Source organism: Furipterus horrens, unplaced genomic scaffold (genome assembly GCF_987537825.1).
Source record: "Furipterus horrens unplaced genomic scaffold, mFurHor1.1.pri manual_scaffold_1, whole genome shotgun sequence".
Classification (NCBI taxonomy): domain Eukaryota; kingdom Metazoa; phylum Chordata; class Mammalia; order Chiroptera; family Furipteridae; genus Furipterus; species Furipterus horrens.
In genome coordinates, this window is record NW_028327171.1 from 169,039,120 (window position 1) to 169,061,337 (window position 22,218).

General features: G+C 40.7%; 1 protein-coding gene across 3 annotated transcripts in view; it reads right to left on the bottom strand.

Annotated features, from left to right (window-relative positions):
- WIPF1 (WAS/WASL interacting protein family member 1) overlaps positions 1-22,218 on the bottom strand; it is a 114,536-nt gene that overhangs the window by 12,482 nt on the left and 79,836 nt on the right. For all 3 annotated transcript variants that reach the window (XM_090280822.1, XM_090280820.1, XM_090280818.1), the window contains 2 exons: positions 9,891-9,979; positions 6,100-6,229 (listed from right to left, as the gene is read on the bottom strand). In XM_090280822.1, the coding sequence (XP_090136948.1) occupies positions 6,100-6,229; positions 9,891-9,941 (181 nt within the window). In that variant the 5' untranslated portion in view covers positions 9,942-9,979. The remainder of the gene's footprint in view (positions 1-6,099; positions 6,230-9,890; positions 9,980-22,218) is intronic.

A 22,218-nucleotide genomic window follows, 5' to 3' on the forward strand; every position in this document is an offset into this window, starting at 1 on the left:
TTAAAAACATGAGTTTAAAGGACTGCATTATGTTTTAGAACATGAATATATTGTAATTTATTTAACCATCTACTTATCTGATGGCCTTGTAGGTTGATTTTAATTTTTTAATACCATTAAGTCCAATGGTAGGCTTTCACATTTTAAAAATTCTCTGCAAAATGGTGTGAAAGCTTTTGAAATGGGCAAAGAAAGAAAGAAGAAAGAAAAAAGCTACTAAGTCTAGCCTTCTGTATTATTTCCCACTGCCTTTGAGCTATTTTACCACTCTGTAAATTTTAGAAAAATGATAATACAAATGATATTTGTCCATAGAAATACAAATTGGTTGTATTCAGTGGAATGCAACTGATATTGACCCATTTAGCACCTATTTGTAAATTCACTTCAGCACTTATCTGCCTGTATATGTGTGGTACTTTGATCCTCTTTTGAGCTGATAACATCATATTGATAACATTATTTCTCATTAATTAATAAGCAAAATAAAATCTTTGATATATCTTCACTTTATATCTGTATGAGGGCCATGATTATGCCCTCTTTAAAAAAATTGTCTCATCTACCCCTGGTTAATCTTGTTGAGTCTTTGATGAATATTACATGAGATCTACAAATTAATCCAGGAGACCTGACACTTGACAATATTTAAGACTTTATGGAAACATGGTTTATTTTTCATGTCTTCTGATTTATTAAGTAAACTTTTCTAATTTTCTTGATACGAGTCACACAGGGTTTTTGTTAGGGTTACTTCGAATACATTTTTATTCATTAAAATCATGAAAGGAATGTTTTTTCTACTAAATTTTGTTATTGGTTATTATTGGCACCAGGAAATTTCAGCTGATATCTAATAATCCACTTTGCTGGCTTTTTTTACTTAAAATTTACAAAACATTTATTATCTTGGATTTTCTAGTAGACTTACATTTTCAAATAATAAAGGTTTTGCTCCCTCTTTTTAAATAGTTATGTCTTATTTCTGTTTTATATAAGTAATAACTTCCATGACTGAACTTCCATAATAATTAAATTATTAATGTTGCTAAAGGAAAACATTTTGATTTTAATGAGAATGTCTCTAATGTTTCAAAATTACATGGTTTTTCTTATTTGATATGATGACTTTATAGACTTTCTAACATTAAAAATGAGATAAACCAACTTCTGGCCAAGACGGAGGTGTAAATAAACACGCTGTGTCTCCTCACAACCAAGAAGGAATTTACAACCACTTCAAAACTAAAAACCAAAAACAAAAAATCCAGAAAATTGAAATTACAGGGAAGTTCATCAAAGAAATAAAGGAGAAATAATCAGTCATAAAGGTAGGAGAGGCGAAGCTGGGACAGAGAGAAAGAGAAGCAGACCAGTGGCTGCAGGGGCGGTGCTTGGCGGCAGCATGGCTGGTGGGCCCGGCTAGCAGTACTGTGACTGTAGTCGTGGCGAAAAACACATACAGTTTAAACCAGAGAAGCGATCCCAGCCCCAGACCAGACCAGCCAGCTTGCAGTTCCAGTTCCAGGGAAAATAGAGCCACATTGCTTCTGACTGTGAAAGCCAATGGGGGTTTGGGCAGAGGAAGAAGCTACCAGTCTCAAAAAGAAGGCAGCTTGCTTAGTACAGGAAGAGGGAGAAGTCCCTGGAAAAGTGGTGGCAGCCAGCACTGTTCCCTCTCAGACTCCTCTGCCACATACAGTGCCAAAACCCGGTGAAACGGGTGCCAGCACTAATGAATACCTAAGGCTCAACTCCCTATAACATAAGAGCTGCGATAGCCCTTACCCAAATCATAGAGGCAAACACAGAAAGATGAGGAGACAGAGAAGTACAACCCAGGAGCAGGGGCAGATCGAGGTCCCAGTGACACAACTAAGCAACAAGCAGATAGCACTCCTAATGAATGAGGAGATAGATAACAGATGCACAGTTTAAGGCATTGGAGATAAAGATGCTCACAGACTTGAAAGAAAAGGTTAAACAGCACGGGGAAAGAATGAAGGCTATCCTGGCTGAAATGAAGGAAAATCCACATGGAATAAATGGTGAAGAAAAGGAAACCAGGGTTCAAATCAACAAATTGGAGCATAAGGAAAAACAAACAGTCAACCAGCACAGGAGGAAATATGAATCGAAAAAAATGAGGAGAGGCTTAGGAACCTCTGGGATAGCTTTAAACGTGTCAACATCCAAATTATAGGGTTGCCAGAAGGTGAAGAGGGAGAGGAAGAAATGGAAAAATTATGTGAAAAAATCATTAAGGAAAACTTCCCTAATTTGGGTAAGGAAATAGACATATGGGTCCAGGAAGCAGAGAGTCCCAAACAAACTTGACCCAGGGAAGACCACCCCAAGACACATCATAATCAAAATGCCAAAGGTTAAAGATAAAGAGAGAATCTTAAAAGCAGCAAGAGAGAAGAGGAGAATTACCTACAGAGGGGTACCTATAAGAGTGTCAGCTGATTTCTCAAAAGAAACTTTTCAGGCAAGAAGGGACTGGCAGGAAATATTCAAAGTGATAGAAAGCAAGGACCTACAACCAAGATTACTCTATCCAGCAAAGCTATCATTCAGAATAGAAGGGCAGAGAAAGTGCTTCCCAGACAAGGTAAAGATGAAGGAGTTCATCATCACCAAGCTATTATTACATGAAATGTTAAAGGGACTTATTTATGAAAAAGATCAAAACTATGAACATTAAATTGAAAACAGTATCACAACTAACAACAACAGAAGCTAGGGAATGGAAACAAAGGCAAACTGAGCAGCAACCAGAGTGGAAACAGAATCATAGGTGTGGGGAGCATGTCGGGGGAGGTCAGCTGGGAGGGGGGAGCAGGGAGAGGGAGGGAAATGGTGCAGGGATTAAGAAGCATAGTAGGAGGGTGGGGAATAGACAGGGGGATGTTGAGAAGAGCTTTTATGCATGACCCATGGACATGGACTAAGTGGGGGGGGTGGAACTGCTGGAGGGAAGCGGGGGTACTGGGTGGAGAGGAGCAAAGGGAAAAGAAATTGGGGTGACTGTAACAGCATAATCAATAAAACATACAAAAAAATGAGATAAACCCTGGTCTTGGTGAATTATTTTTTTAATATGCATATTGAATTAAATTTTTAAATTTATTTACTTTTTTTTTTTTTCTTTTTAGTTAGTATCCCTCATCTATGTTCATTAGTGGTCCATCTATAATAGGGTTTCTTACCCTCGGAACAACTGACATCTTGGGTCAGGAAATTCTTTCTTGTGGGTGGCTGTCTTGTTCTCTGTAGAATATTTACAGTATCCCTGACCTCTACCCACTAGATGTCACTGGGAACCCCCAGCTCACCAAGTTGTGACAACTAAAAATGCCTCCAGACATTGCCACAGGTACCCTGAGACACTGATATATAAGCTTTCTTTTTGTGTATATGCTGCTTTTGTCAAACTGTGATAATAGGATTATGCCAGTCTCATTACATCTATTAGGTAGCTTTCAATCTCTTCCTATGTTTGGGATTTTATACAGCATAATTATAGCTGTATAATTAGCTATAATTTGAAAGAATTCACTGATTAAAATCATCTGGCTCTAAAGTTTTTTGGAGGGCAAGTAATATGATAAAGTTTACAATGTTTTCCTTGCTCATTGAGGCTTCATGAGTGAATACTGGTAAATTTATGCTTTTCTTAGAAAATTAATTTCAAAATGATTTAGCATGTAACTTCATTGTAGCATCCTTAATTTAAAAAAATCTGCTTTGACTCTCTTAGTTTATCTGCCTCCTGAGTTCTAATTTTATTCATTTGTGTGTTGTTTTTTTTCCTGGATTAGATTTATCATGTCTTTGTTAGCTCTGTGTCTTTTCTAGGTATAGAGACTTTGGGCTACTTATTGGAGCGCTGCTGATAGAAGAAATTTGGAATTTTTACCGATTTTAATTATTATCAGTAATTATTCACTAATGAATGATACATTTTGGAATATTACATTTACATAGGACACCTTTAAATGGTATTGAACATTCAAAGTGATCAATGCACTGTCAGACATCATTCATTAGTGTGTCTTTCAGTAGAGAAGCTAAAGCAGGACAAGGCTGACATGAAGAGTTAAGTCATGCCTAATCGTGGTCAACATTTTGATAATGAGCCCAGGGAGGTTTCACCTGCAAACAAATAAAAAACCATAGATGGACTTTGTCACGTGCAAAGAACTTGTGACAACAGTCTTGGTGTCCAATTAATTGCATGGATAACAAGGGCCCACAATGGGTTGCATTTTGTGTCCACCAAGCAAAGTGAGTAGGTGGAAGGGAGAAGAAATAACGTTGATTTCCATTTAATGGGGGTGGCGGGGGGTTGGATCTTGAAGAATATAATGAGTTTTCACTAGTGGGTTCAGGACTAGACCCCAGACTGTCCAGTCTCCTTCAACATTTGGGGAACTCACAACCACTTCTCTGGAGCCTAGCTTCCCACTCATGGTGGAGAGAACCACTGGGCCCTGTCCTAGAGGTTGGCTATTTGTGGAGCTTCCCTGGCCCCTTCCAGGCATGACTTGGGGGTTGTTGGACAAAGGCTCCCTTATATAAGTGACTGTGCTGGGATTCCCCTTGGGAGAATTTTGTGACATGATCAGGAGGACTAAGAGATCGATTATACATTAACCATATCGATTTGATCTAGAGGTAAAACTGTATCAAGAGTGAAAAACACCATAGTTCCTTTTTGAGGTGTGGGGTGTTCTCATTTGCACCACCTTGCCTGGTAGCAGAACAACATTCAAAGGCCTTGTCTTGGTCTTACTCTTTTCCACTTACTTCCCACACTAATGTTCTCATCTAACTCTGGTCCTTCTCTTAGTCACTTTTCCTAGAAATTCCTCCTAAGCCCCTCTTATCCTCCACTTGGCTAAAATATTACATCATCGTTCACCTGTCTGTTTCCTAATGAGTCCAAATGGGATCTGTGGTTCAGGATGAATTCTGGAGACATCTGGTTGGCAGTGGAAACATCTAGGAATGTGAGGAGATAGTCTCGAGGCCTGATTACTATAAGTAAATTCTACTCATTAGCATTTACCGCAGAATGAAAAATTACACATAAGTAGCCCTGTGTGGTGGGTAATTGTTTGTTCATACGTGCCCTGCCTTGTTCCAGAAAGTATCTCAGAGTTATGATGGGTAGATAAGCGAAGTTGTGATCTCATTTCCTCTTTCTCCAAACTCCTAATAAGCATATCTTACATCTGAATTTCACATTGCAGACAACAAAACACTTTACAAGCATTGTCTCGTTTAATGCTCACAATGAAGTTGTGGGGACAGTAAAATAGTATGACAGTATTCCCTCACTTATCGCAGGTATTACATTCTAGACCCACCCACCCCGCGACAGGTGAAAATCCGCAAAGTAGGAACCTTACATTTATTTTAGTATTTATATATATTTTAAGGCTTTATAAACCCTTCCCACACACTTATAGACCGTTCCCAGTCCCTTATTAACCTTTTCCACACTTATAAACACTACTTATGTTCTTAAACATATTCTACACTCTTAAACCTACGTAACTTTAACAACATACGTATACAGTACTGCAAAGTCCCGCGATATAGAGAAAAATCCGCGATAAATAATTAAATATAATATTTTTAAAAATCCCACGATATAGTGAGGCCATGATAAGAGAACCATGATATAGAGAGGGACTACTGTATCTCCATTTTACAAATGAGGACCATAGACTTGGAGATGGTAAGTGGTGGATGTAACAGGACTCGAACCCACATCTTTTGATTCCAAGTCTAGGGCTCTTTCCCTATTTTATGCTGCCTTTTGATCTGTGGTGCAAGGAGCAAAGGGTTAATTTCCAGAAAGTGTTTCAATAATTTAGAGAATCACTGCTGTGTGTGACTTAGACAAAGAATTATTATACTGGCTTCCTGCAGCATTAGAGGAAACCCAAGTCATAGCCTTGGCCTACAATGAGTGATACAGTCCCTTATTCTGTTAGCTTTGCAGCTGTTGTTGACCAAAAAAGGGTAGGGTGGGATCGTTAGGCCATAAACCATATATCTCCATGGAAAATAACTTCTTTCACTTACTGTCCAATATCGGTGCACTTCTGTCATTGGTGACTGTCTTCTTTAATTTCTTCCCTTTGTTGATGTCGGAGAGAAGAGCATTTCTCCCAGCCTGCTCTGACCTATTCAAGGTAGGCTTTTCTGTATTGGCCTGAAAGGAAACCATGCAGACTCATATTCATCTCTTGAATTGAACTCATGTACTGCAACACTCAGTGGGGACAGCTAGAGTATTGGAAGCTTGTTATTAAGGTTGTTGGTGATAGGCTGTAAATTCTCCACAAGTTTTAGACCCGATGTCATTCTTTTTAAGACCCAGACATCTGGGAGCAGATGCAGAAATAAATTACATTTATTTTTATTGCAGGAACAGCTGGTTCCTGTTAAAAGTCTCTAAAAATTCAGACCATTGTTTGGCTCTAACCAACAAAGCCAAGGTTGGACGGCTAGAAGTGAAAAGGGAATTTTAAGTCTGAAGATTCCATGAGGCTTCATTCTCCAGAATGTGTCCTGAAAAACAGCTTCTCTTTCTTATTGTTTACAACTAGCCTGGTGCATGGAGAAAATTCTCTCTAGCAAAATGGGTTGCTTGTATTATTTTTTAATCCACCAATGTTTGAGAAAAATAATCCCTTCTGTTTACATTGCCAGATTTTTTTTCTTTTTAATTTAAGGGAGATTTAAGGAATAATTTGCAAATAGTTCTATGAGTTTTGACAAACATATACAATCATGTAGGTACCACCCACCCAAGCAACATATGTAACATTTCCATCACCCCAAAACCTTTCCTCATGTCCCTTTGGCCTAAGGTGTTTCTTTGAAAACTTAGCTCACAGAGATTGCAGAGCTGACAAAAATGTTGCTTTAAAATATTTGAGTATTTTCTGTGTTTTCAGAATTCCTGGGAAAGATCCTTGGTATGAAATTGGGCTCTTGTTTCTTCAGGATTATTTTATGGAGTGGGAACATTAAGAGCCCACCATATGAACTCATATTTTGGCATGGTCAGTCACGCTTGGAAACTGGTTTGGTCTGGCCTGGCCCGGCCCCAGGGAGAGTCCTTCTGACAGATGTAAGTGTCCTTCTAGGCTGGCTCCAGCCCTTCAGAAAGGATCTGATTTTGGAGGTGCCAGTGAGGGTCGCAGGACATAAACCGGGGGAGTTTAGCTCGATACTTCACCAGGCTTTTTATTATTGTTCGAGGCAGTTAGAGGCAGAGGGAGAGCTAGGAAAAACCCTCCAGTAGGCTACATAGAATCTGTGTGTGAAAGCTGCAAGGGTCTTAAGTTATAAACTATTACTTGTTCATGATAATAACTGTTAATGTTTATATAGCTTTTTACAATGGGCCAGGCACTGTTTTTAGTATTTCATGTGTCTTAAGTTAGTCCTTATCTACCCTGTAAGTCATTATTTTCATTTGAGAGACAAGGAAACTAAGGCACAGGGAGGTTTGATCAATTGCCCCAGTCACCCAGCTAGTAAGAGGAGGGCCTAGGATTTAAACCCTGGCGGTCTGACTCCAGAGCCTTCCTTGTAATCTGCTGGAAGGGTAAATGTGGGATCTAATATGCCCCTTCCCGAGTTGGGGAGATGTTATTAAAGGGTACAAATTTGCATCTGAAGGATGAAGTTCTGGAGATCTGATGCACAGCACAGTAATTACAGTCGGTTATAATCTGGCTAAGAGACCAGATCTTAAATGTTCTCACCACAAAGAAGAAATAATTATGTGATATAATAGAGCTATTAGCTAAAGCTATGGTGCTAATTATAATATATAAATGTGTCAAATCAACACGTTGTACAGCTTAAATTTACACACTATATCTTGATTATATCTCAATGGAAAAAATTAATAAATGTCCCTTCCCAGTGGCCCCGAACACTCCCCAATAGCAAGCCTGTTCAGAGATTCTCAGCAGTCAGTTCCAGAAAAGCTCTTTGCATGTATAGTTCACATTTGCTAATGGGATCAACCTCTATTGCTCTGAAATCTGTTTCTGTAACTTAACAACATATCTTGGGCATCTTGGAAAGAGCTTGTAAAATTATCATCTTCAATTTAAGGATGAAAAAAATGCTGAGGCCCAGAGAGGTTAAGTGATGTGCCCACACTAAATTTCCTAATTGTTTTGGGTCAGCAACCCTCAATGGCCTCCCTATCTACCTCAAAATTTATGTTGACACCTGGCCCCTTCGGATGCTAACGTCTCCCATGTGCCAGTCCAGGCCCCTTAATTGCTCTTTTTCACTAAACTGTATCCTATTAGAGCCACTTGCCCTTCTTTCCCTTTACTCATCTCTATATCCTATTTCTCTCAGATCTTACTTTCTGTCAAGTGATAAAGGATACAAATGAGTTGATGGGATAAACCAGGGTTTCCCAAACTTCAATCAGTCTGGCACAGCTTTCATGATTTTGGTAATTTCCTCTTGCTACCTGTTATTTTATATTTTTCATTAAGTCTGTTCACTATATAATTTACTCTGCTACTTTTCAGTGAACATTTTCTTTTAAATTAACTCCCTATTAAACTCTGGGTGTGCTAGTTATAGTTTTCAGAACACAAATTAAAATAAACACACGAACATTAAAACAAAAATTAAGGCATGTACTATCCAACAGTGGTATATAATGTACATTTTGGGGGAAATATAAACTAATCCTGCTCTGTTAGCCAGATCAGAGCTTTTCAAACTTATCTAACTGAAAGACTGATTTTTAAGGAAAAATACCCAATCTATCCCGGACTGAAATTTTTATAAAGTAACAATAAATTATTAGAAAAACTAATTAGAAAAAAAGACATGCACAATAGACAAAACACTACCATCAAATTGCTGTGTTTCTAAATGCTTACTCTCAAGTCTGTACTTAACTCCTTGGGGACTATAACCAGCAGCTGGGGACCATGCCTTAAATAGCAATGAGCTAATTCATGGGTCTATTCTTCCAACTAGATTCCAACCTTAGCTGAGCTATATGTCAATGTGTCCCATGGAAGCCTAGGCAAGAGACTTTTCCTCTTTGAGCCTCAGTTTTCTCAAATGAAAAATGAAGGGCCCATCACTTGGAGGCTTTTTAGCAACAAAGGCTTCACAGGCTGGGGGAGACCTTTGTAATGGGGCTTGTCTGGGAGCCTCTGTATTGCCACTGTATCGCCACGTGGAAGGGCTGCTGGCTTCCTGGAGGAGGGTACACTAATTTGTGAGGACCAGTCTATCAAGGACCAGTATGAGCCCAGAGCAGAAATTCCTTTAGCGAGCAGAGGCCTAAATGCAAGGGTAGATTTAAAGGGGATATAATGGTGGGAGTGGGGATTATTTGTTAAAAACAGAGTGGGAAGAAAGAGGGCAAAAGGCATGGAAAAAGAAAGGAGAGAGTCTGGAGGACACTTGAATGGATGCAGTTGCAGACAGAGACCTAGGTTTCTGGACTGTCCTGCCCAGGAGTTAAAGGCTAGAAGTTGAGCCCATTTGAATAGAAACTGCAGAACTGCCCTTGCAAACCTGTCTGGGGCCAGCATGTGGAAATGAACAGGAAGGTCCCCTTGCTGGACACAGCAGAGGAAACCTAACTACCCCACGTTCCACACGTGTACTGTGCATTGCATGAGACCTTAGACAGCAAAACCCTCCGTGTTGCATTCACTTCATCTCAGGTTCTGGCTTACTCTGGCATCTGGAAAGCTCACCATATCATGTTTAAGCCAGAATGCCAAGCTGTGTAAAACAAACACATGGATGCCATGCTCGACTTCACTTGGCTGCTTTATGCACCGATGAGTGGAGGAGGAAGCACTCACCAGAGAAAACGTGGGCGGCGGCGGGGGCGCTGGAGGGGGAGGGACAGGCATCTTGGACAGTTAAGCTTTCAACAGTCTTGCTGATAGATCTGTTAAAACAAAACAAATAGAAACAAAACACCATTACGTAGACTTCTTTGTAATACTCTGTCCCACTCCTCTCCCTTCCCCACCAAAGTGATAGCTATTCACACAGGCCAGCTCTTGAAAGAGGTAAAATTACCTTTACAACATTGCTAAGATGTGACTGTTCTGGAAGGACCCTAGCAGGGAGGCGTCTCAGCCTAAGTGCCTGAAGAAACTGGATGCAAAATCCAGCACCTCATGCTGCTCAGTTCCACCACCCACCTAAGCAGCTCGGGGGCAAGGGTCTTGGGCCTACAGCTGGGGTAGCTGGACAGTTATCACGATACCGCTGGACATGTAACCAGGCAGTCTCATGTTCAAGGGTCTCCTCTTCCTCACTCATTTCTATAACAAATTCCTTTCTTGCTTTCCCAGTCCCTCTCATCCATCCCACGCCTCGCTGTTTTCTTTTCTGTGCAGATTCTTGACATTTGCCTGGGTCAGGGTACACACTGTATGAATGCAAAGATGCATCTGCTTCTGCTCTGGCCTTCACAGGGCTAGTCCTCCAGGGGAAGGAGACAGAGATGAGGTAAGGTAAGCAGGTAAGATGATGGGCGAGGGGGCTCAATTCCTATATTTCTGCTCCTTCACATTTCCTTGTAGGATCTAAGTAGAAAAAAAGAGGGTGAAAAGAGATAGAGACTTAAACCCCAGACTCCCCAGGCTGTTTACTAGCAATGGGCTTCATTAAGAATGCTTTGTGCATAGCGTAATTGCCCTGGGGACAAAGGAAAGGCCAGACTCTGTGACTGGATGGGAGAGTTTAGGGCAATTCTGGTGGGTGGCAGCAGTGAAGGGGCAGCAGGCAAACATCGGGAGCGGAAGAAACAGCAGTGAAGCCCCAGGAGTTACACCAGCCACAAATCCCACTTCCCTTTCCCCCATCCTTGGAGTCCCATGTCTGAGTCTCATCCCGCAGGTCCCAGCCGCAGCAGCACCTCACCCATTTTCTCACCCTATGCAATCCCAATTTCCTCCACCCAGTCCTTGCCACTGCTCCCAGTGCGGTCCCCGACCAGCAGCACGGGCATCACCCACAGATGTTGGAAACATCAAATCTCAGCCCCTGTCCCCACAACTGAATTTGCTTCAGCATTTGAACAAGATCCTTTGGTAATTTATTTGAATTCAGAAGCCTGTTTGCAGAGTTTGAGCCTTAAATCAGTGGCAGCTGGGGACGCTGACTACCTGAGTTAACGCTGTTTCTATGGAATATGCGCCCAGTTTCAAACAGCAGAATTGTCTATCTTTTATTCTCAGTAGTCTCCTAATAGTAGAAAACAATTTCTTACAATTTAAATTGCATTTAAGCACTAAAAATTAATGTAGAACACTTACACCTTGAAACAAATACATTATATTAAAGCAGTTCTTTTTAACCGATACACAGTGGCACACTGCTGTGCCGCAAGAATTTTTAAAACGTGCAATACCTGACTAATTAGTCAGGGGCACTGACTTCTCTTCCCTTAGATTGGCAAATAAAAAAAGTGACAACAGCCAATGCAACAATAGTCATCCAGTGTGAATGAGTCAAAATTATACCTATTTTCTGTCCGATTGGCAATACATATATATTTTTGGTGTGTCTGAGACTTTAGTAATTAGTTTATGTGTGCAATGAGATGAAAAAAAGTTGAAAATCTTTTGGCTTGCTTTCTGTGAACAGAAATGGATGGAAAAGCTAAAAGGACGTGGCCAGACTTGTCAAAGCTGCTGGAAGAAGGAATGAGGACAGTTTAGAATAGCTCTGTTCCAAGAGGGCCATTTTGAAAACAAAAAGTTAAAACCTCCACAGCAGCAACAGCAGATTGCATTTATTGACAGTTGATCAGATCCAGGGAGCATTACTTACACTGTCTAATTCTTATAGACATTGCAAACTAGCATGATTCTGCTAGTTTTACAGAGGACACCGAGACTCAGAGAAATTAAGGAACTCACTAAAAGGCCCACACAATTCATTCAAATCAAGTCCTTTCAACTCCTGCTCTTTTCAGATAAGCGTTTTTAGGCAGGTAAAGGGCCAGCTAACTAGTGCTACCGCTCACCTGTAAACTAGGCCAGAATCTGTTTTTCAATAAGATTGTCTCAGACCAGGATTCTTTTAAAACATGTTCCTTAAATTGGCTTTTGGCATGACACCAATTATGTTTCCGTGGGGCCAAGTGGGCAGTGTAAACAGGGTGGCGCCTGTGCTAGGAGGTCTGCAAAGGGGGTTCTTCAGCTGCAGAAGGCACCTTCAGAGGCCACGGAGTCAGACATATCCTAGGACCAGGTGGAAGGGCAGGGATCTGAAACTGGATTCAGGTTCAACTGTAGCCAAAACAATGGTATCATCAGAGCTGGAGAAGGCGGCTCAATAAGGGCGCAGTGTGGCCGGGACCACCCAGAGGACCCGAAAGATGGTCTCCATGGAACAGATCATCCATGGGCTTGGTGGGCTATATGCCCCTCAACACTCGAATTTAGTGTATCAGATCCCATGTTCACCAACTTTCACCAACTAACCTGTTGTCCTAATACTGAGAAGGATTGATTGAGGTCACCCACCAGGAACCTCTTATGGGTTTGATTTTCATGAGTCAGTCTCTGGTTGTAAAGATCAAATTGAACTTCTGTCCTGTACACCTTAGAGGCCAAACTGTGGTATAAGGACCCTTTCAGGGGATTGCTACCCTGGAAGTCCTCTTTAATTATTTTATAATTTTCTGTTGTTGCTACTATGGTTCTGACTATGTGTCAGCTGCCATAAAGAAACCCCTGGGTCACAGAAGCTCAGCCTTCCTCTCCAAGCCTTCGCAGATACACTACAGGGAGAAATTCTGTGGTGAGTCTCAGCTCTCTGAAGGCGATGCAGACCACAGTACACTGAATAACACCAGGGGCTAGGGATGCTTAACCCACACAGTTAAGAATCCATATGTAACTTTGACTCCTCCAAAACTGAACTGCTAATAGCCTACTGTTGACTGAAAGCTTTATTGATAAGTCAATTAACACATATATGTATTATATACTGTATTCTTACAATAAAGTAATCTAGAGAAAAGAAAATGTTGTTAAGGAAATTGTAAGGAAGAGAAAGTACATTCACAGTATTTTTTGAGGAAAAAATCTGCATATAAGTGGACCAGCATGAGTCAAGGGTCAACGGTAGTCTTTTCCTTCAGCTGCTAGGGCTTTCCCTGCCCCCAATTTCTCACTCTCCTCCTGATAAACCACTCCCATTCTCTCCTCGATGCTGACAGGTGATTGCAGAGGCTTCCACAGTCTCTTTGCTCCTGCCTCGCTGAATAGCTGCTTGGATAGATGTGTCTACCTGTGTAAGAAACCTCACTCAATCCGGCCACCTCACCACATGGGTCAAAGAAGACCAATCCCATGCCCTGCGTGCCAGGCATACCAGGCCCACTTCTTGGCTGTCTTCACACCAGACTTTAAACCCCACTAGGTCTCCCTAATACCTCACACAAAGTAGGGGTCTCATTAAATGTGTTGAGTGGAAGAGCCAGGTGTCACACAAATAAGCCATTGGAATGGCTTCCACCACGAGACCTTGCGCTCTGAGGTTTAGCCGAAGAATCAGGCTTGCTAGCATTAAGTATGGGCCTTGCTCTGCTGGCAGTTCCTAACTTTGCCAGCGGAGCAGAACCCAAGGCCTCAGGAGAGCCCTGGCTCCCCTCCTCGCATGGAGTTAACAGCCCATGTCACAACCAGAACTGGGCCTTACTGAAGGGTCTCAAAAGCAGCCTAGATCCTAATGGACCAGGCTTTCCTAACCTGGATCCTTATACCCACAGGGTCTGTGGATCAAATTCAGGGGTTCATGAACTTGGATGGAAAAAAAAGGACATATTTACATTCTCTAAGCTCTAACAAAAAATTAGCATTTCCTTCAATTATGATGGTAAGCCACAGATCACAGTACCTGAAACTTTTTCACCAATACACTTTCACATGATATTTTCACATCATATTAAAATAGTTGCAGAACTGTCTTGAAATTATGGCATTGTTTAGATCTGCTGTTAGATCTTGTATGCTGTTAGATCTACATAACTAGTTCCTTAGTAACCCTCTGTGTTTTGTTTTATCCATTTAACAACAGTTCAGAAAGAAGTCCTTTGGGCTTTACCAGACACCAGTGTGGTCCATGGAATGAAAAGGGTTAGATCCCTTTGAGAACATGAGTCTGGGTCAGGAGAATATGATTTTGAATCTTTGCTCTGCTACATAATAACCTGAGGTAAGAATGCAACCTCTCAGAGCCTCCCTTTCCCATCTGCTAAGTGGCGGTTACTGGGGGGATGACGTGAAATGGTGCATGGCAAGCTCTCAGCCTGGCTGGTAGAGTAAGCAATCAAAAGGTGGTTCTAGAGCTCTTCTTCCTTGAGGGTGAGCGCGAGTCCTGCTGGTGTGAGTGCCGCTCGAGCCCCTAGCAGCATAGGGACCAAGCTGGCGACTTGGCTGAGGCCTTTGCTCTGCCCAGAGTCCTGTGTGGGTAGAGCTGCACAGTGGAAATGAGGCTGCCTGAAGACTTGGCCTTGCTGCATGTGGTTCCTTCCTTGGGAGATGGGAACATGGCAGGAAAGGCAGCCCTCATACAAGGGAAAGGACAAGCGCAGAGGCTCCTGCAGTGCGGGCTCTCTCTCGCATCAGTACCAGCTGCATGCTTTCCTAGACCGCTGTGTCCCACCTTCCGGAGCAGGGAGGCTCCCTCAAGCTGGAGGGTCTCTGACCCCATGTGCTGATCTTTGCCCTCCCACCCCATCCTCACCCCAGCCACTACATTTTTAAGAACGTTCACTTTTGAGAATTAATTTATTTTGCAGAATCATTTCACTGTTTAAATAACTTTCATCATAGGGAGAAAAGCCAGATTTTCCTAAAACGTTTACCTTGTGTGTTGAATTATATGTGCACAAAGAAAACCACAGAGATGGAAAAGGCTTTTTTGTTTTCATACACAGTGTTATGGGTTGAACTGTGTCCCTCCCAAATTTACATGTTGAAGCCCGAACCCCCTAGTACCTCAGAACGTGACTATTTGGAAATAAGGCATCTAGGGAGGTGACAATGAGACCCTAATCCAATATGACTGGAGTCTTCCTAAGAAGAGGAAGAGACACCAGGGATGCACAAGCATGAAGAAAAAGCCACGTGAGGACACAGGGAGAGGTGGCCAAGAAGACAGTCCTTGGGAAAAACCAAACCTGTTGGCACCTTGACCTTGGACTTCTTTCTAGCCTCCAGAACTGTGAGATAATAAAATTCTGCTGTTTGAGTCACCTAGTCTGAGGTTTTGTTATGGCAACCCTAGCAAGCTAATAAACACATTTTTAACAATTCTTGCCTGAAAATGATAAAATAATGGATTTTGAATAAAATATCCATCAATTGATTTCTTACCTGAAATATCTCTGGATTGTCATATATTAAAGATATTAAAAAATCATCCCAAATCTTAGGGTATGTGAGTGATTGCAAAAGTTTTATTTAATAATTGAATACACCATTCAAAAATCATCGAAGTTTAGGTGAAACACTGTTGAGGTGAGGGGAGGGATCTACTAATAAACCTTTTATAAAGGGATCGGCTCCATGGGTTGAGAGAACAGAGCAGGATATTTTGCATAAATCACTTAAAAATTCATTAGCTGGTTCTTCTTTGTTGCCTACACACATGCATGTATATACATACACAATATACATCAATATTTAGAAATGCTGGAATTACCTAGTTCTGTGAAAGAAATGGTTGGCTTTGTTGGTTTTACTATAATGACATTAGGTCAATATCATGGGTTAACATTCACAATAGACAGCATCACACATTGACCCTAGACCAATGAGGGCATCTTATGGCCCAGAGCCATTTCCTCTATATGTGATAATGGTTATGAGGGACATTTGTGAGAAAGACTGAATTGCTCAGCACATTCCTCACCTTGTAACAGACATATTCTTGCTGAAGGGATGGCCAACTAGAGATTCAACTATAGCCCAGAGTTCAGTCCAGGAAACTTATGGTTTCTTCTCCAATGTGCTCATCTAAGAAAGCAGAATTATTTCTGAATGTAAAATGATCCACCTTCTTGGGATCAAGAGGACTGCCTAGTTATTAAGTAAACTTTTTCTTAATTTCTCAAAGCCAACTTTAAATTCATTCTAGATCATGACGTGTGAGACCTACAGTTCAGAATGACATGGAGAGGAGAGATTTTCAACACTGTCCAGTAAAAACATTTGATAATCCTCAGAAGTCTGCCTCTTATCCTGTTGGGGGAGGGGGGGGGCAGTTGCTGAATCAGCCACATTCTATTAGAGACTATAAGAAGCACATTTATCCAGTTATGTTTTATCACCATTTTGGACTATTCAAAAATATAAAGCATCTTGCTATATAAATTCTTGCCAAAAGTCATCACTAAATACTATCCTACAAATGGGAGAAAACTAAACTTTTTTTCTTTCAAAACGATTGAATCAATAGAGGAGTATTTTATTTGCTCTGTTGGGGGGGCATTAAGGTGGGGGGAGTAGCTATAATAGAAATTATACAACTGGACAGATCTTGAGGTCCATATGCTCTCTTGCCCTCATTACTTTTTATTCTGTACCTTATTTCTATTTATATTCATTTTTATGTATGCATTTTTCACATGCTTTTGTCTTCTTCAGGTTGAATTTTGAGATTTTTTTCTTTTGCTTCCAAAAGTAGCATTTAGAAAATAGATAACACAACAACCACACAAAGATAAAAATTAAACACAACAGTGGTAGTTAACCACTGAAAGAAGCATTTGATAATAATTAAATTTTAGGTTAAAAGGCTCGGGGTTAAAATACCCAGATAATTCTTGTTAACATTTTGATATATATCCTTCTAGCTTATAAATACACAGAGAGACAAACACACACACATCTATCTATATATACATACAAACACAATTGTTTGACTAATAAATACTAACAGAAGGAAATTTATAATACATATAACTCAATGATGTTTTAATAAGAAAAGGCTCTTAAATTTATATTGAGTTATTACAATCATTAAAAAGGATTCCAGGCGACTTCTGGCCAAGATGGAGGCCTAGAAAGACACGCTGGGTCTCCCTCCACAACTAAGAAGGAATACAACTACCTCAAAACTAGAGACAACCAGAAGTTCCAGAAAATCAACCTGCATGGAAGTCCAACAAACAAAGATATAAAGAAGAAATACTCATCCAGACAGGTAGGAGGGGCGGAGTCAGGCTGGAGAGGACATGGTGTGGTGGTGGCAGCAGTGGCAGGCCAGCAGAAAGCGCAGTTACACCGGACCTAGCAGCTCACAGTCCCAGCACTGGGGGAAAATCAAGCCTCATTGCTTCTGATTGTGCAAACCAGTGGGGGTTGGGGCAGAGGAAGAAACTGCCAGTCTCTGAGCAGAGTCTGCTTGTTTAAAGGGCACCCACAGTCCTAGAATGTCCGCAGACCCACCCACTCTGGGAACGACGGTGAGGGCAACAGCTAGAGAGGTACTAGTCCTATACGGAAGTGGGAGAAGTGCCTGGAAAAGGGGCGAGTACTGAGCAAGCGGCATTGTTCCCTCTCAGACCCCTCCCCCACATACAGTGCCACAACGTGGTGAAATGGGTTGCCTTGTACTGATGAATACCTAAGGCTCCACCCCTTGCAACATAACAGGAGTGACAGCTCTACCTAAGACACAGAGGCAAACAAACATAGGAGCCTGTCAAAATGAGGAGACTGACGTATGGTCCAAAAGAGGGAATGGATCAAGGTTCCAGTGGGAGAACTAGGCAATGAGGAGATAGCCAACCTAACAGATGAGGAGAGAGCCAACCTAACAGATGCAGAATTCAAAACACTGGTGATAAAGATGCTCACAGGCTTGACAGATATGCTTAAGTATGGCAGATGCGTAAGGGAAGAAGTGAAGACTATGCTAAGTGAAACAAAGGAAAATCCACACAAAACCAATGGTGAAGGGAAGGAAACCAGGGTTCAAATCAATGATTTGGAACATAAGGAAGAAATAAACAGTCAACCAGTACAGGATGAGGAAACAAGAATTGAAAAAAACGAGGAGAGGCTTGGGAACCTCTGGGACAATTTTAAACGTGCCAACATCCGAACCATAGGAATGCCAGAAGGAGAATAAGAAAAGCAAAAATTGAAAACTTACGTGAAAAAATAATGAAGGAAAACTTCCCAAATTTGGCAAAGGAAATAGACATACAAGTCCAGGAAGCACAGAGAGTTCCTAACAAGCTAGACCCAAAGAGGACCATACCAAGACACATCATAATTAAAATGCCAAAGGTGAAAGATACAGAGAAAATCTTAAAAGCAGCAAGAGAAAAGCAGAGAGTTAACTACAAAGAGGTGTCTATAAGACTATCAGCTGATTTCTCAAAAGAAACTTTGCAGGCAAGAAGGGACTAGCAAGCAGTATTCTATGTGATGAAAAGCAAGGACCTACAATCAAGATTACTCTGTCCAGCAAAGCTATCATTTAGAATGGAAAGGCAGATGAAGTGCTCTTCAGACAAAGTAAAGCTGAAGGAGTTCATTACCACCAAGCCATTATTATATGAAATGTTAAAGCGACTTATTTAAGAAAAAGAAGATCAAAACTATGAACACTAAAATGAGAACAAACTCACAACTATCAACAACTGAATCTAAAAAATAAAAACAAAATCCAACTAAGCAAACCAGAATAGAAACAGAATCATAGGTATGGAAATCACTCGGAGGATTATCAGCTGGGAGGGGGAAGGGGGAGAAATGGGGAAATGGTGCAGGGACTAAGAAGCACAATCAGTTGGTACAAAATAGACAGGAGGAAGTTAAAAATAATATAAGAAAGGGCGAAGCCAAAGAACTTATATGCACGACCCATGGACATGAACTAAGGGGGGTGGGATTGCTGGAGGGAAAGGGAGCCCTGGGCAGAGGGGATCAAAGAGGAAAAAGATTGGAACTACTGTAACCACATAATCAATAAAATACACTTAAAAAAAAAGAAAAGATTCCAAAGGCATTCATTATAAAGGCAATGAATCCACTTCAAGTTACACTGTAAAAATACCTTAGCCAACTCAAATTGCTGCTAAAATCCTGAATTTTAAAAAGCTTGTAGTTTTGGGATTCCTCCTCAATTATTCTTGATTGTACTCTTTAGAGGCTCCTCCATGATGCAAACTTAGTGGGATGTGTTTAAGATCTGAAAACCATTAGTACTAATTAAGTGAAGGTGGCTTTGTTCTTCAACTTCCTGTAAAAATGCTCAACAGGAAAATTGATGCTCACAGCAAACCACAGCCATCCTGTTTCTTTAGCACAATCTTTTCACAGCTGCAGTTGCCTGTAGTTTCTATTTTATGATACCAGTCACAGTGCAACATCTCTGTGCTCCAAACCCTCACCACCACCACCACCCCAGCATGTCCTTTGGCCATTTTAGAAAATTTAACATCTTTGCATAAAGTGTTTCTATTATTGTTACTCTTCCTCTTCTCAGGTCCAAGCTCTGAGGGCTGCAGGCAATGAAGCAATCAATGTAAGAGGAAAGACAGAAGGCTGCTCAGCCCCAGAGGAAGCAAAAGGTAGAGAAAAGAAGCAAGGGCTCCTTTATAAGCAAAGTGACAGCCTCACCTAGTTAATTATCATGGTTATTTTCAAGCTGAGCTGAATGTGGAACACGAGCTTTCTGTCCATGGAACCCCTGATTTCTCAAAATGTACTTGTTCCTTTCTTGGTTAAACATCATTTAAGAAAATAGCTTAAGTCAATTCTGCTTATAGGCTATCTTCTCAGTGGTAACGGTTTGTGTCTCAGCTGTACTTAGAGGGTCCTTGGCTATTTTAGAAATACGTACTTCTTTTTGGAATTTATTTAGATAAGCTATTTTAGAAACATTTCTTTTAGAACTTATTTAGGTAAGAGTTGATTAATTTGAGGAGGTTAGCAAGGCACTTTTCAGAGAACACATTTTGAAACATCTACGATGTCATAACAATTAGTACGAAACCAACTTACAATTTTACTGTACGGGTAACTGCTGGGGAAATAGAGGCCGCTATGAAGTAAAATTATATTTTTTAACCTGTTGTCATATGTTTAATTTTTAAAAAAATTGCAAATTTGGCTCTGGCTAGGTAGCTCAGGTGGTTAGAGCGTCGTTGCGCTATGACAAGGTTGTGGGTTCGATCCCCGGTTAAGGCACATACAAGAAGCAGCCAATGAATGCATATGTAAGTGGAAGAACAAATCTTTCCCCCGATCCCCCAAGAAAAAAACTAATGCAAATTCATAGACATCAAACCTTTTCAAAAGTGAGAAAATTAAGGTAAGTAGAATGATCCACCTACCTGTTGTTAACTGTGGGAAAGGGAAAGGAAACTTTTTCTACTTTATCCACATAACTAAAAAGTATTGCGCTCCTCACAGTACTTTCCATCTCTGCCAAGTATTCTCTTTAAGGGGCCCAAATCTCAAAGCTAGTGTTCCTAAATTCTCAGCACCGCATTTAGTTTTATCATGGAATTAAGATCTACTCCTGTTCCCCACTACACAGACACACACACACACTCACACATTGCATCATATTAACACACTTGATGTATTTTATTCATTTTATTGTTGAAAGCGGAGCCTTCTTATATGTTATAAGTGTTACCAAACTTGCTTCTGAAAAGGTCAAAAAACTTAGTAAAATGTCTTATTCGCTTTAAAGCTATTTACTGTTGCTGTGACATTTAAAACAAAGCATTTGTATAATCCCAAACTCAGGGGACTGGAAAAGGTCATCTTGTCTCTAAACTGCATTTAGGAAAAAGGCTCTTGAAATTACAGAACACTTCCTCCACACTTAGTTGTTAGGTGGCCTTGGGCAAATTACTTAGGCTCTCTAAATCCAGTTCCCACAATAAAATGGGGAAAATGGTACTTATTAAATAGACTCATTAAATGAGGCAAGATTTTAATAACTGGAGCCACTTTCCTTTTTATCGAATTTATTGGGGTGACACTGGTTAACGAAATTTTACAGGTTTCAGGTGCACAATTCACATCATATCACCTGTATACTGCATTGTGTGTTCACCACCCCAAGTCAAGTCTCCTTCCATCATCATTTACCCCCCCCCCCCACTCCCCGCATACCCTCCTCCCCTCCCCCGGCAATCACCACACTGTTGTCTGTGTCCATAAACTTTCCCTCACTTTTTTCCTTTTTTCTCCATCCCTCCACCCCTCCACACACCAACCCTCCCCACCTTGACAGCTGCCAGCCTGTCTGTCTATGAGTCTGTCTCTATTTCGCTTGTTAGTTCATTTTGTTAGCCAGTTTTTAAAGATCAAACAAGCAAAAGTAAAGAACTTATTTAACACATAGTAAGTGCTCAATAAACATCTCTCTCTTCCTCCCTATTTTACCACGAGAAAGATGAACCACAAGTTGACTTAAACCTTAGTCCTCGTGTCCACAGCCCTGCAAGCCTCCGCGTTACAGTGAATGGCGAAGGGGAGTGTGCGTGAAGGGTGTTTTAAATTTCTCAGAAAAGCATACTCATTAAGGCATTGCTTATGCTAGTATTTTTTCCAGTTTTAATTTTTACAAGTGAGGGTTGCAAAATACAGATAGTGGTATTTATGACGGGGAGGGGAAATGCTCTTTCCAAAAAGAGGTAAATGTATGAAAATTTGATAAAACAAACACAAGCCCAACCTCAAGCAGCCAGAAACTCCCGAAGTAAATGACGTGTTCATGAAATGTTAAGCAAGGCTTCAAAAGGGCATAAAACTGAAAAGGCCCAGGAATTAGGTAGCTCACTTCCTCTTACATTTTATCATAGATTGGGGAACTTCCAGCCTATAGGCCAGATCTAGAATTTGATATCTTCAATGATCAGGGTGAAATTGCTGTTGGACCCCAAGAATGATTTTCAAGATTTCTCTAAATATTGCAGTTCATTCCAGTATGTGTAATCCTTAAAGAGTTTAGATATTAGAGTAATCAAAGAGCTGTGAACACGTGACCTATGAATGAACTTTTCAAAGAGCATGAGAAAACCTGACTGTGATTTTAAGTGAATTATTTAAACCTCTTTAGACTATAAAAGGAAGAGTTTTAACTAGATGATGTTCCAGTTCAGAAGTAACATAATGTTATGAAGTAAAC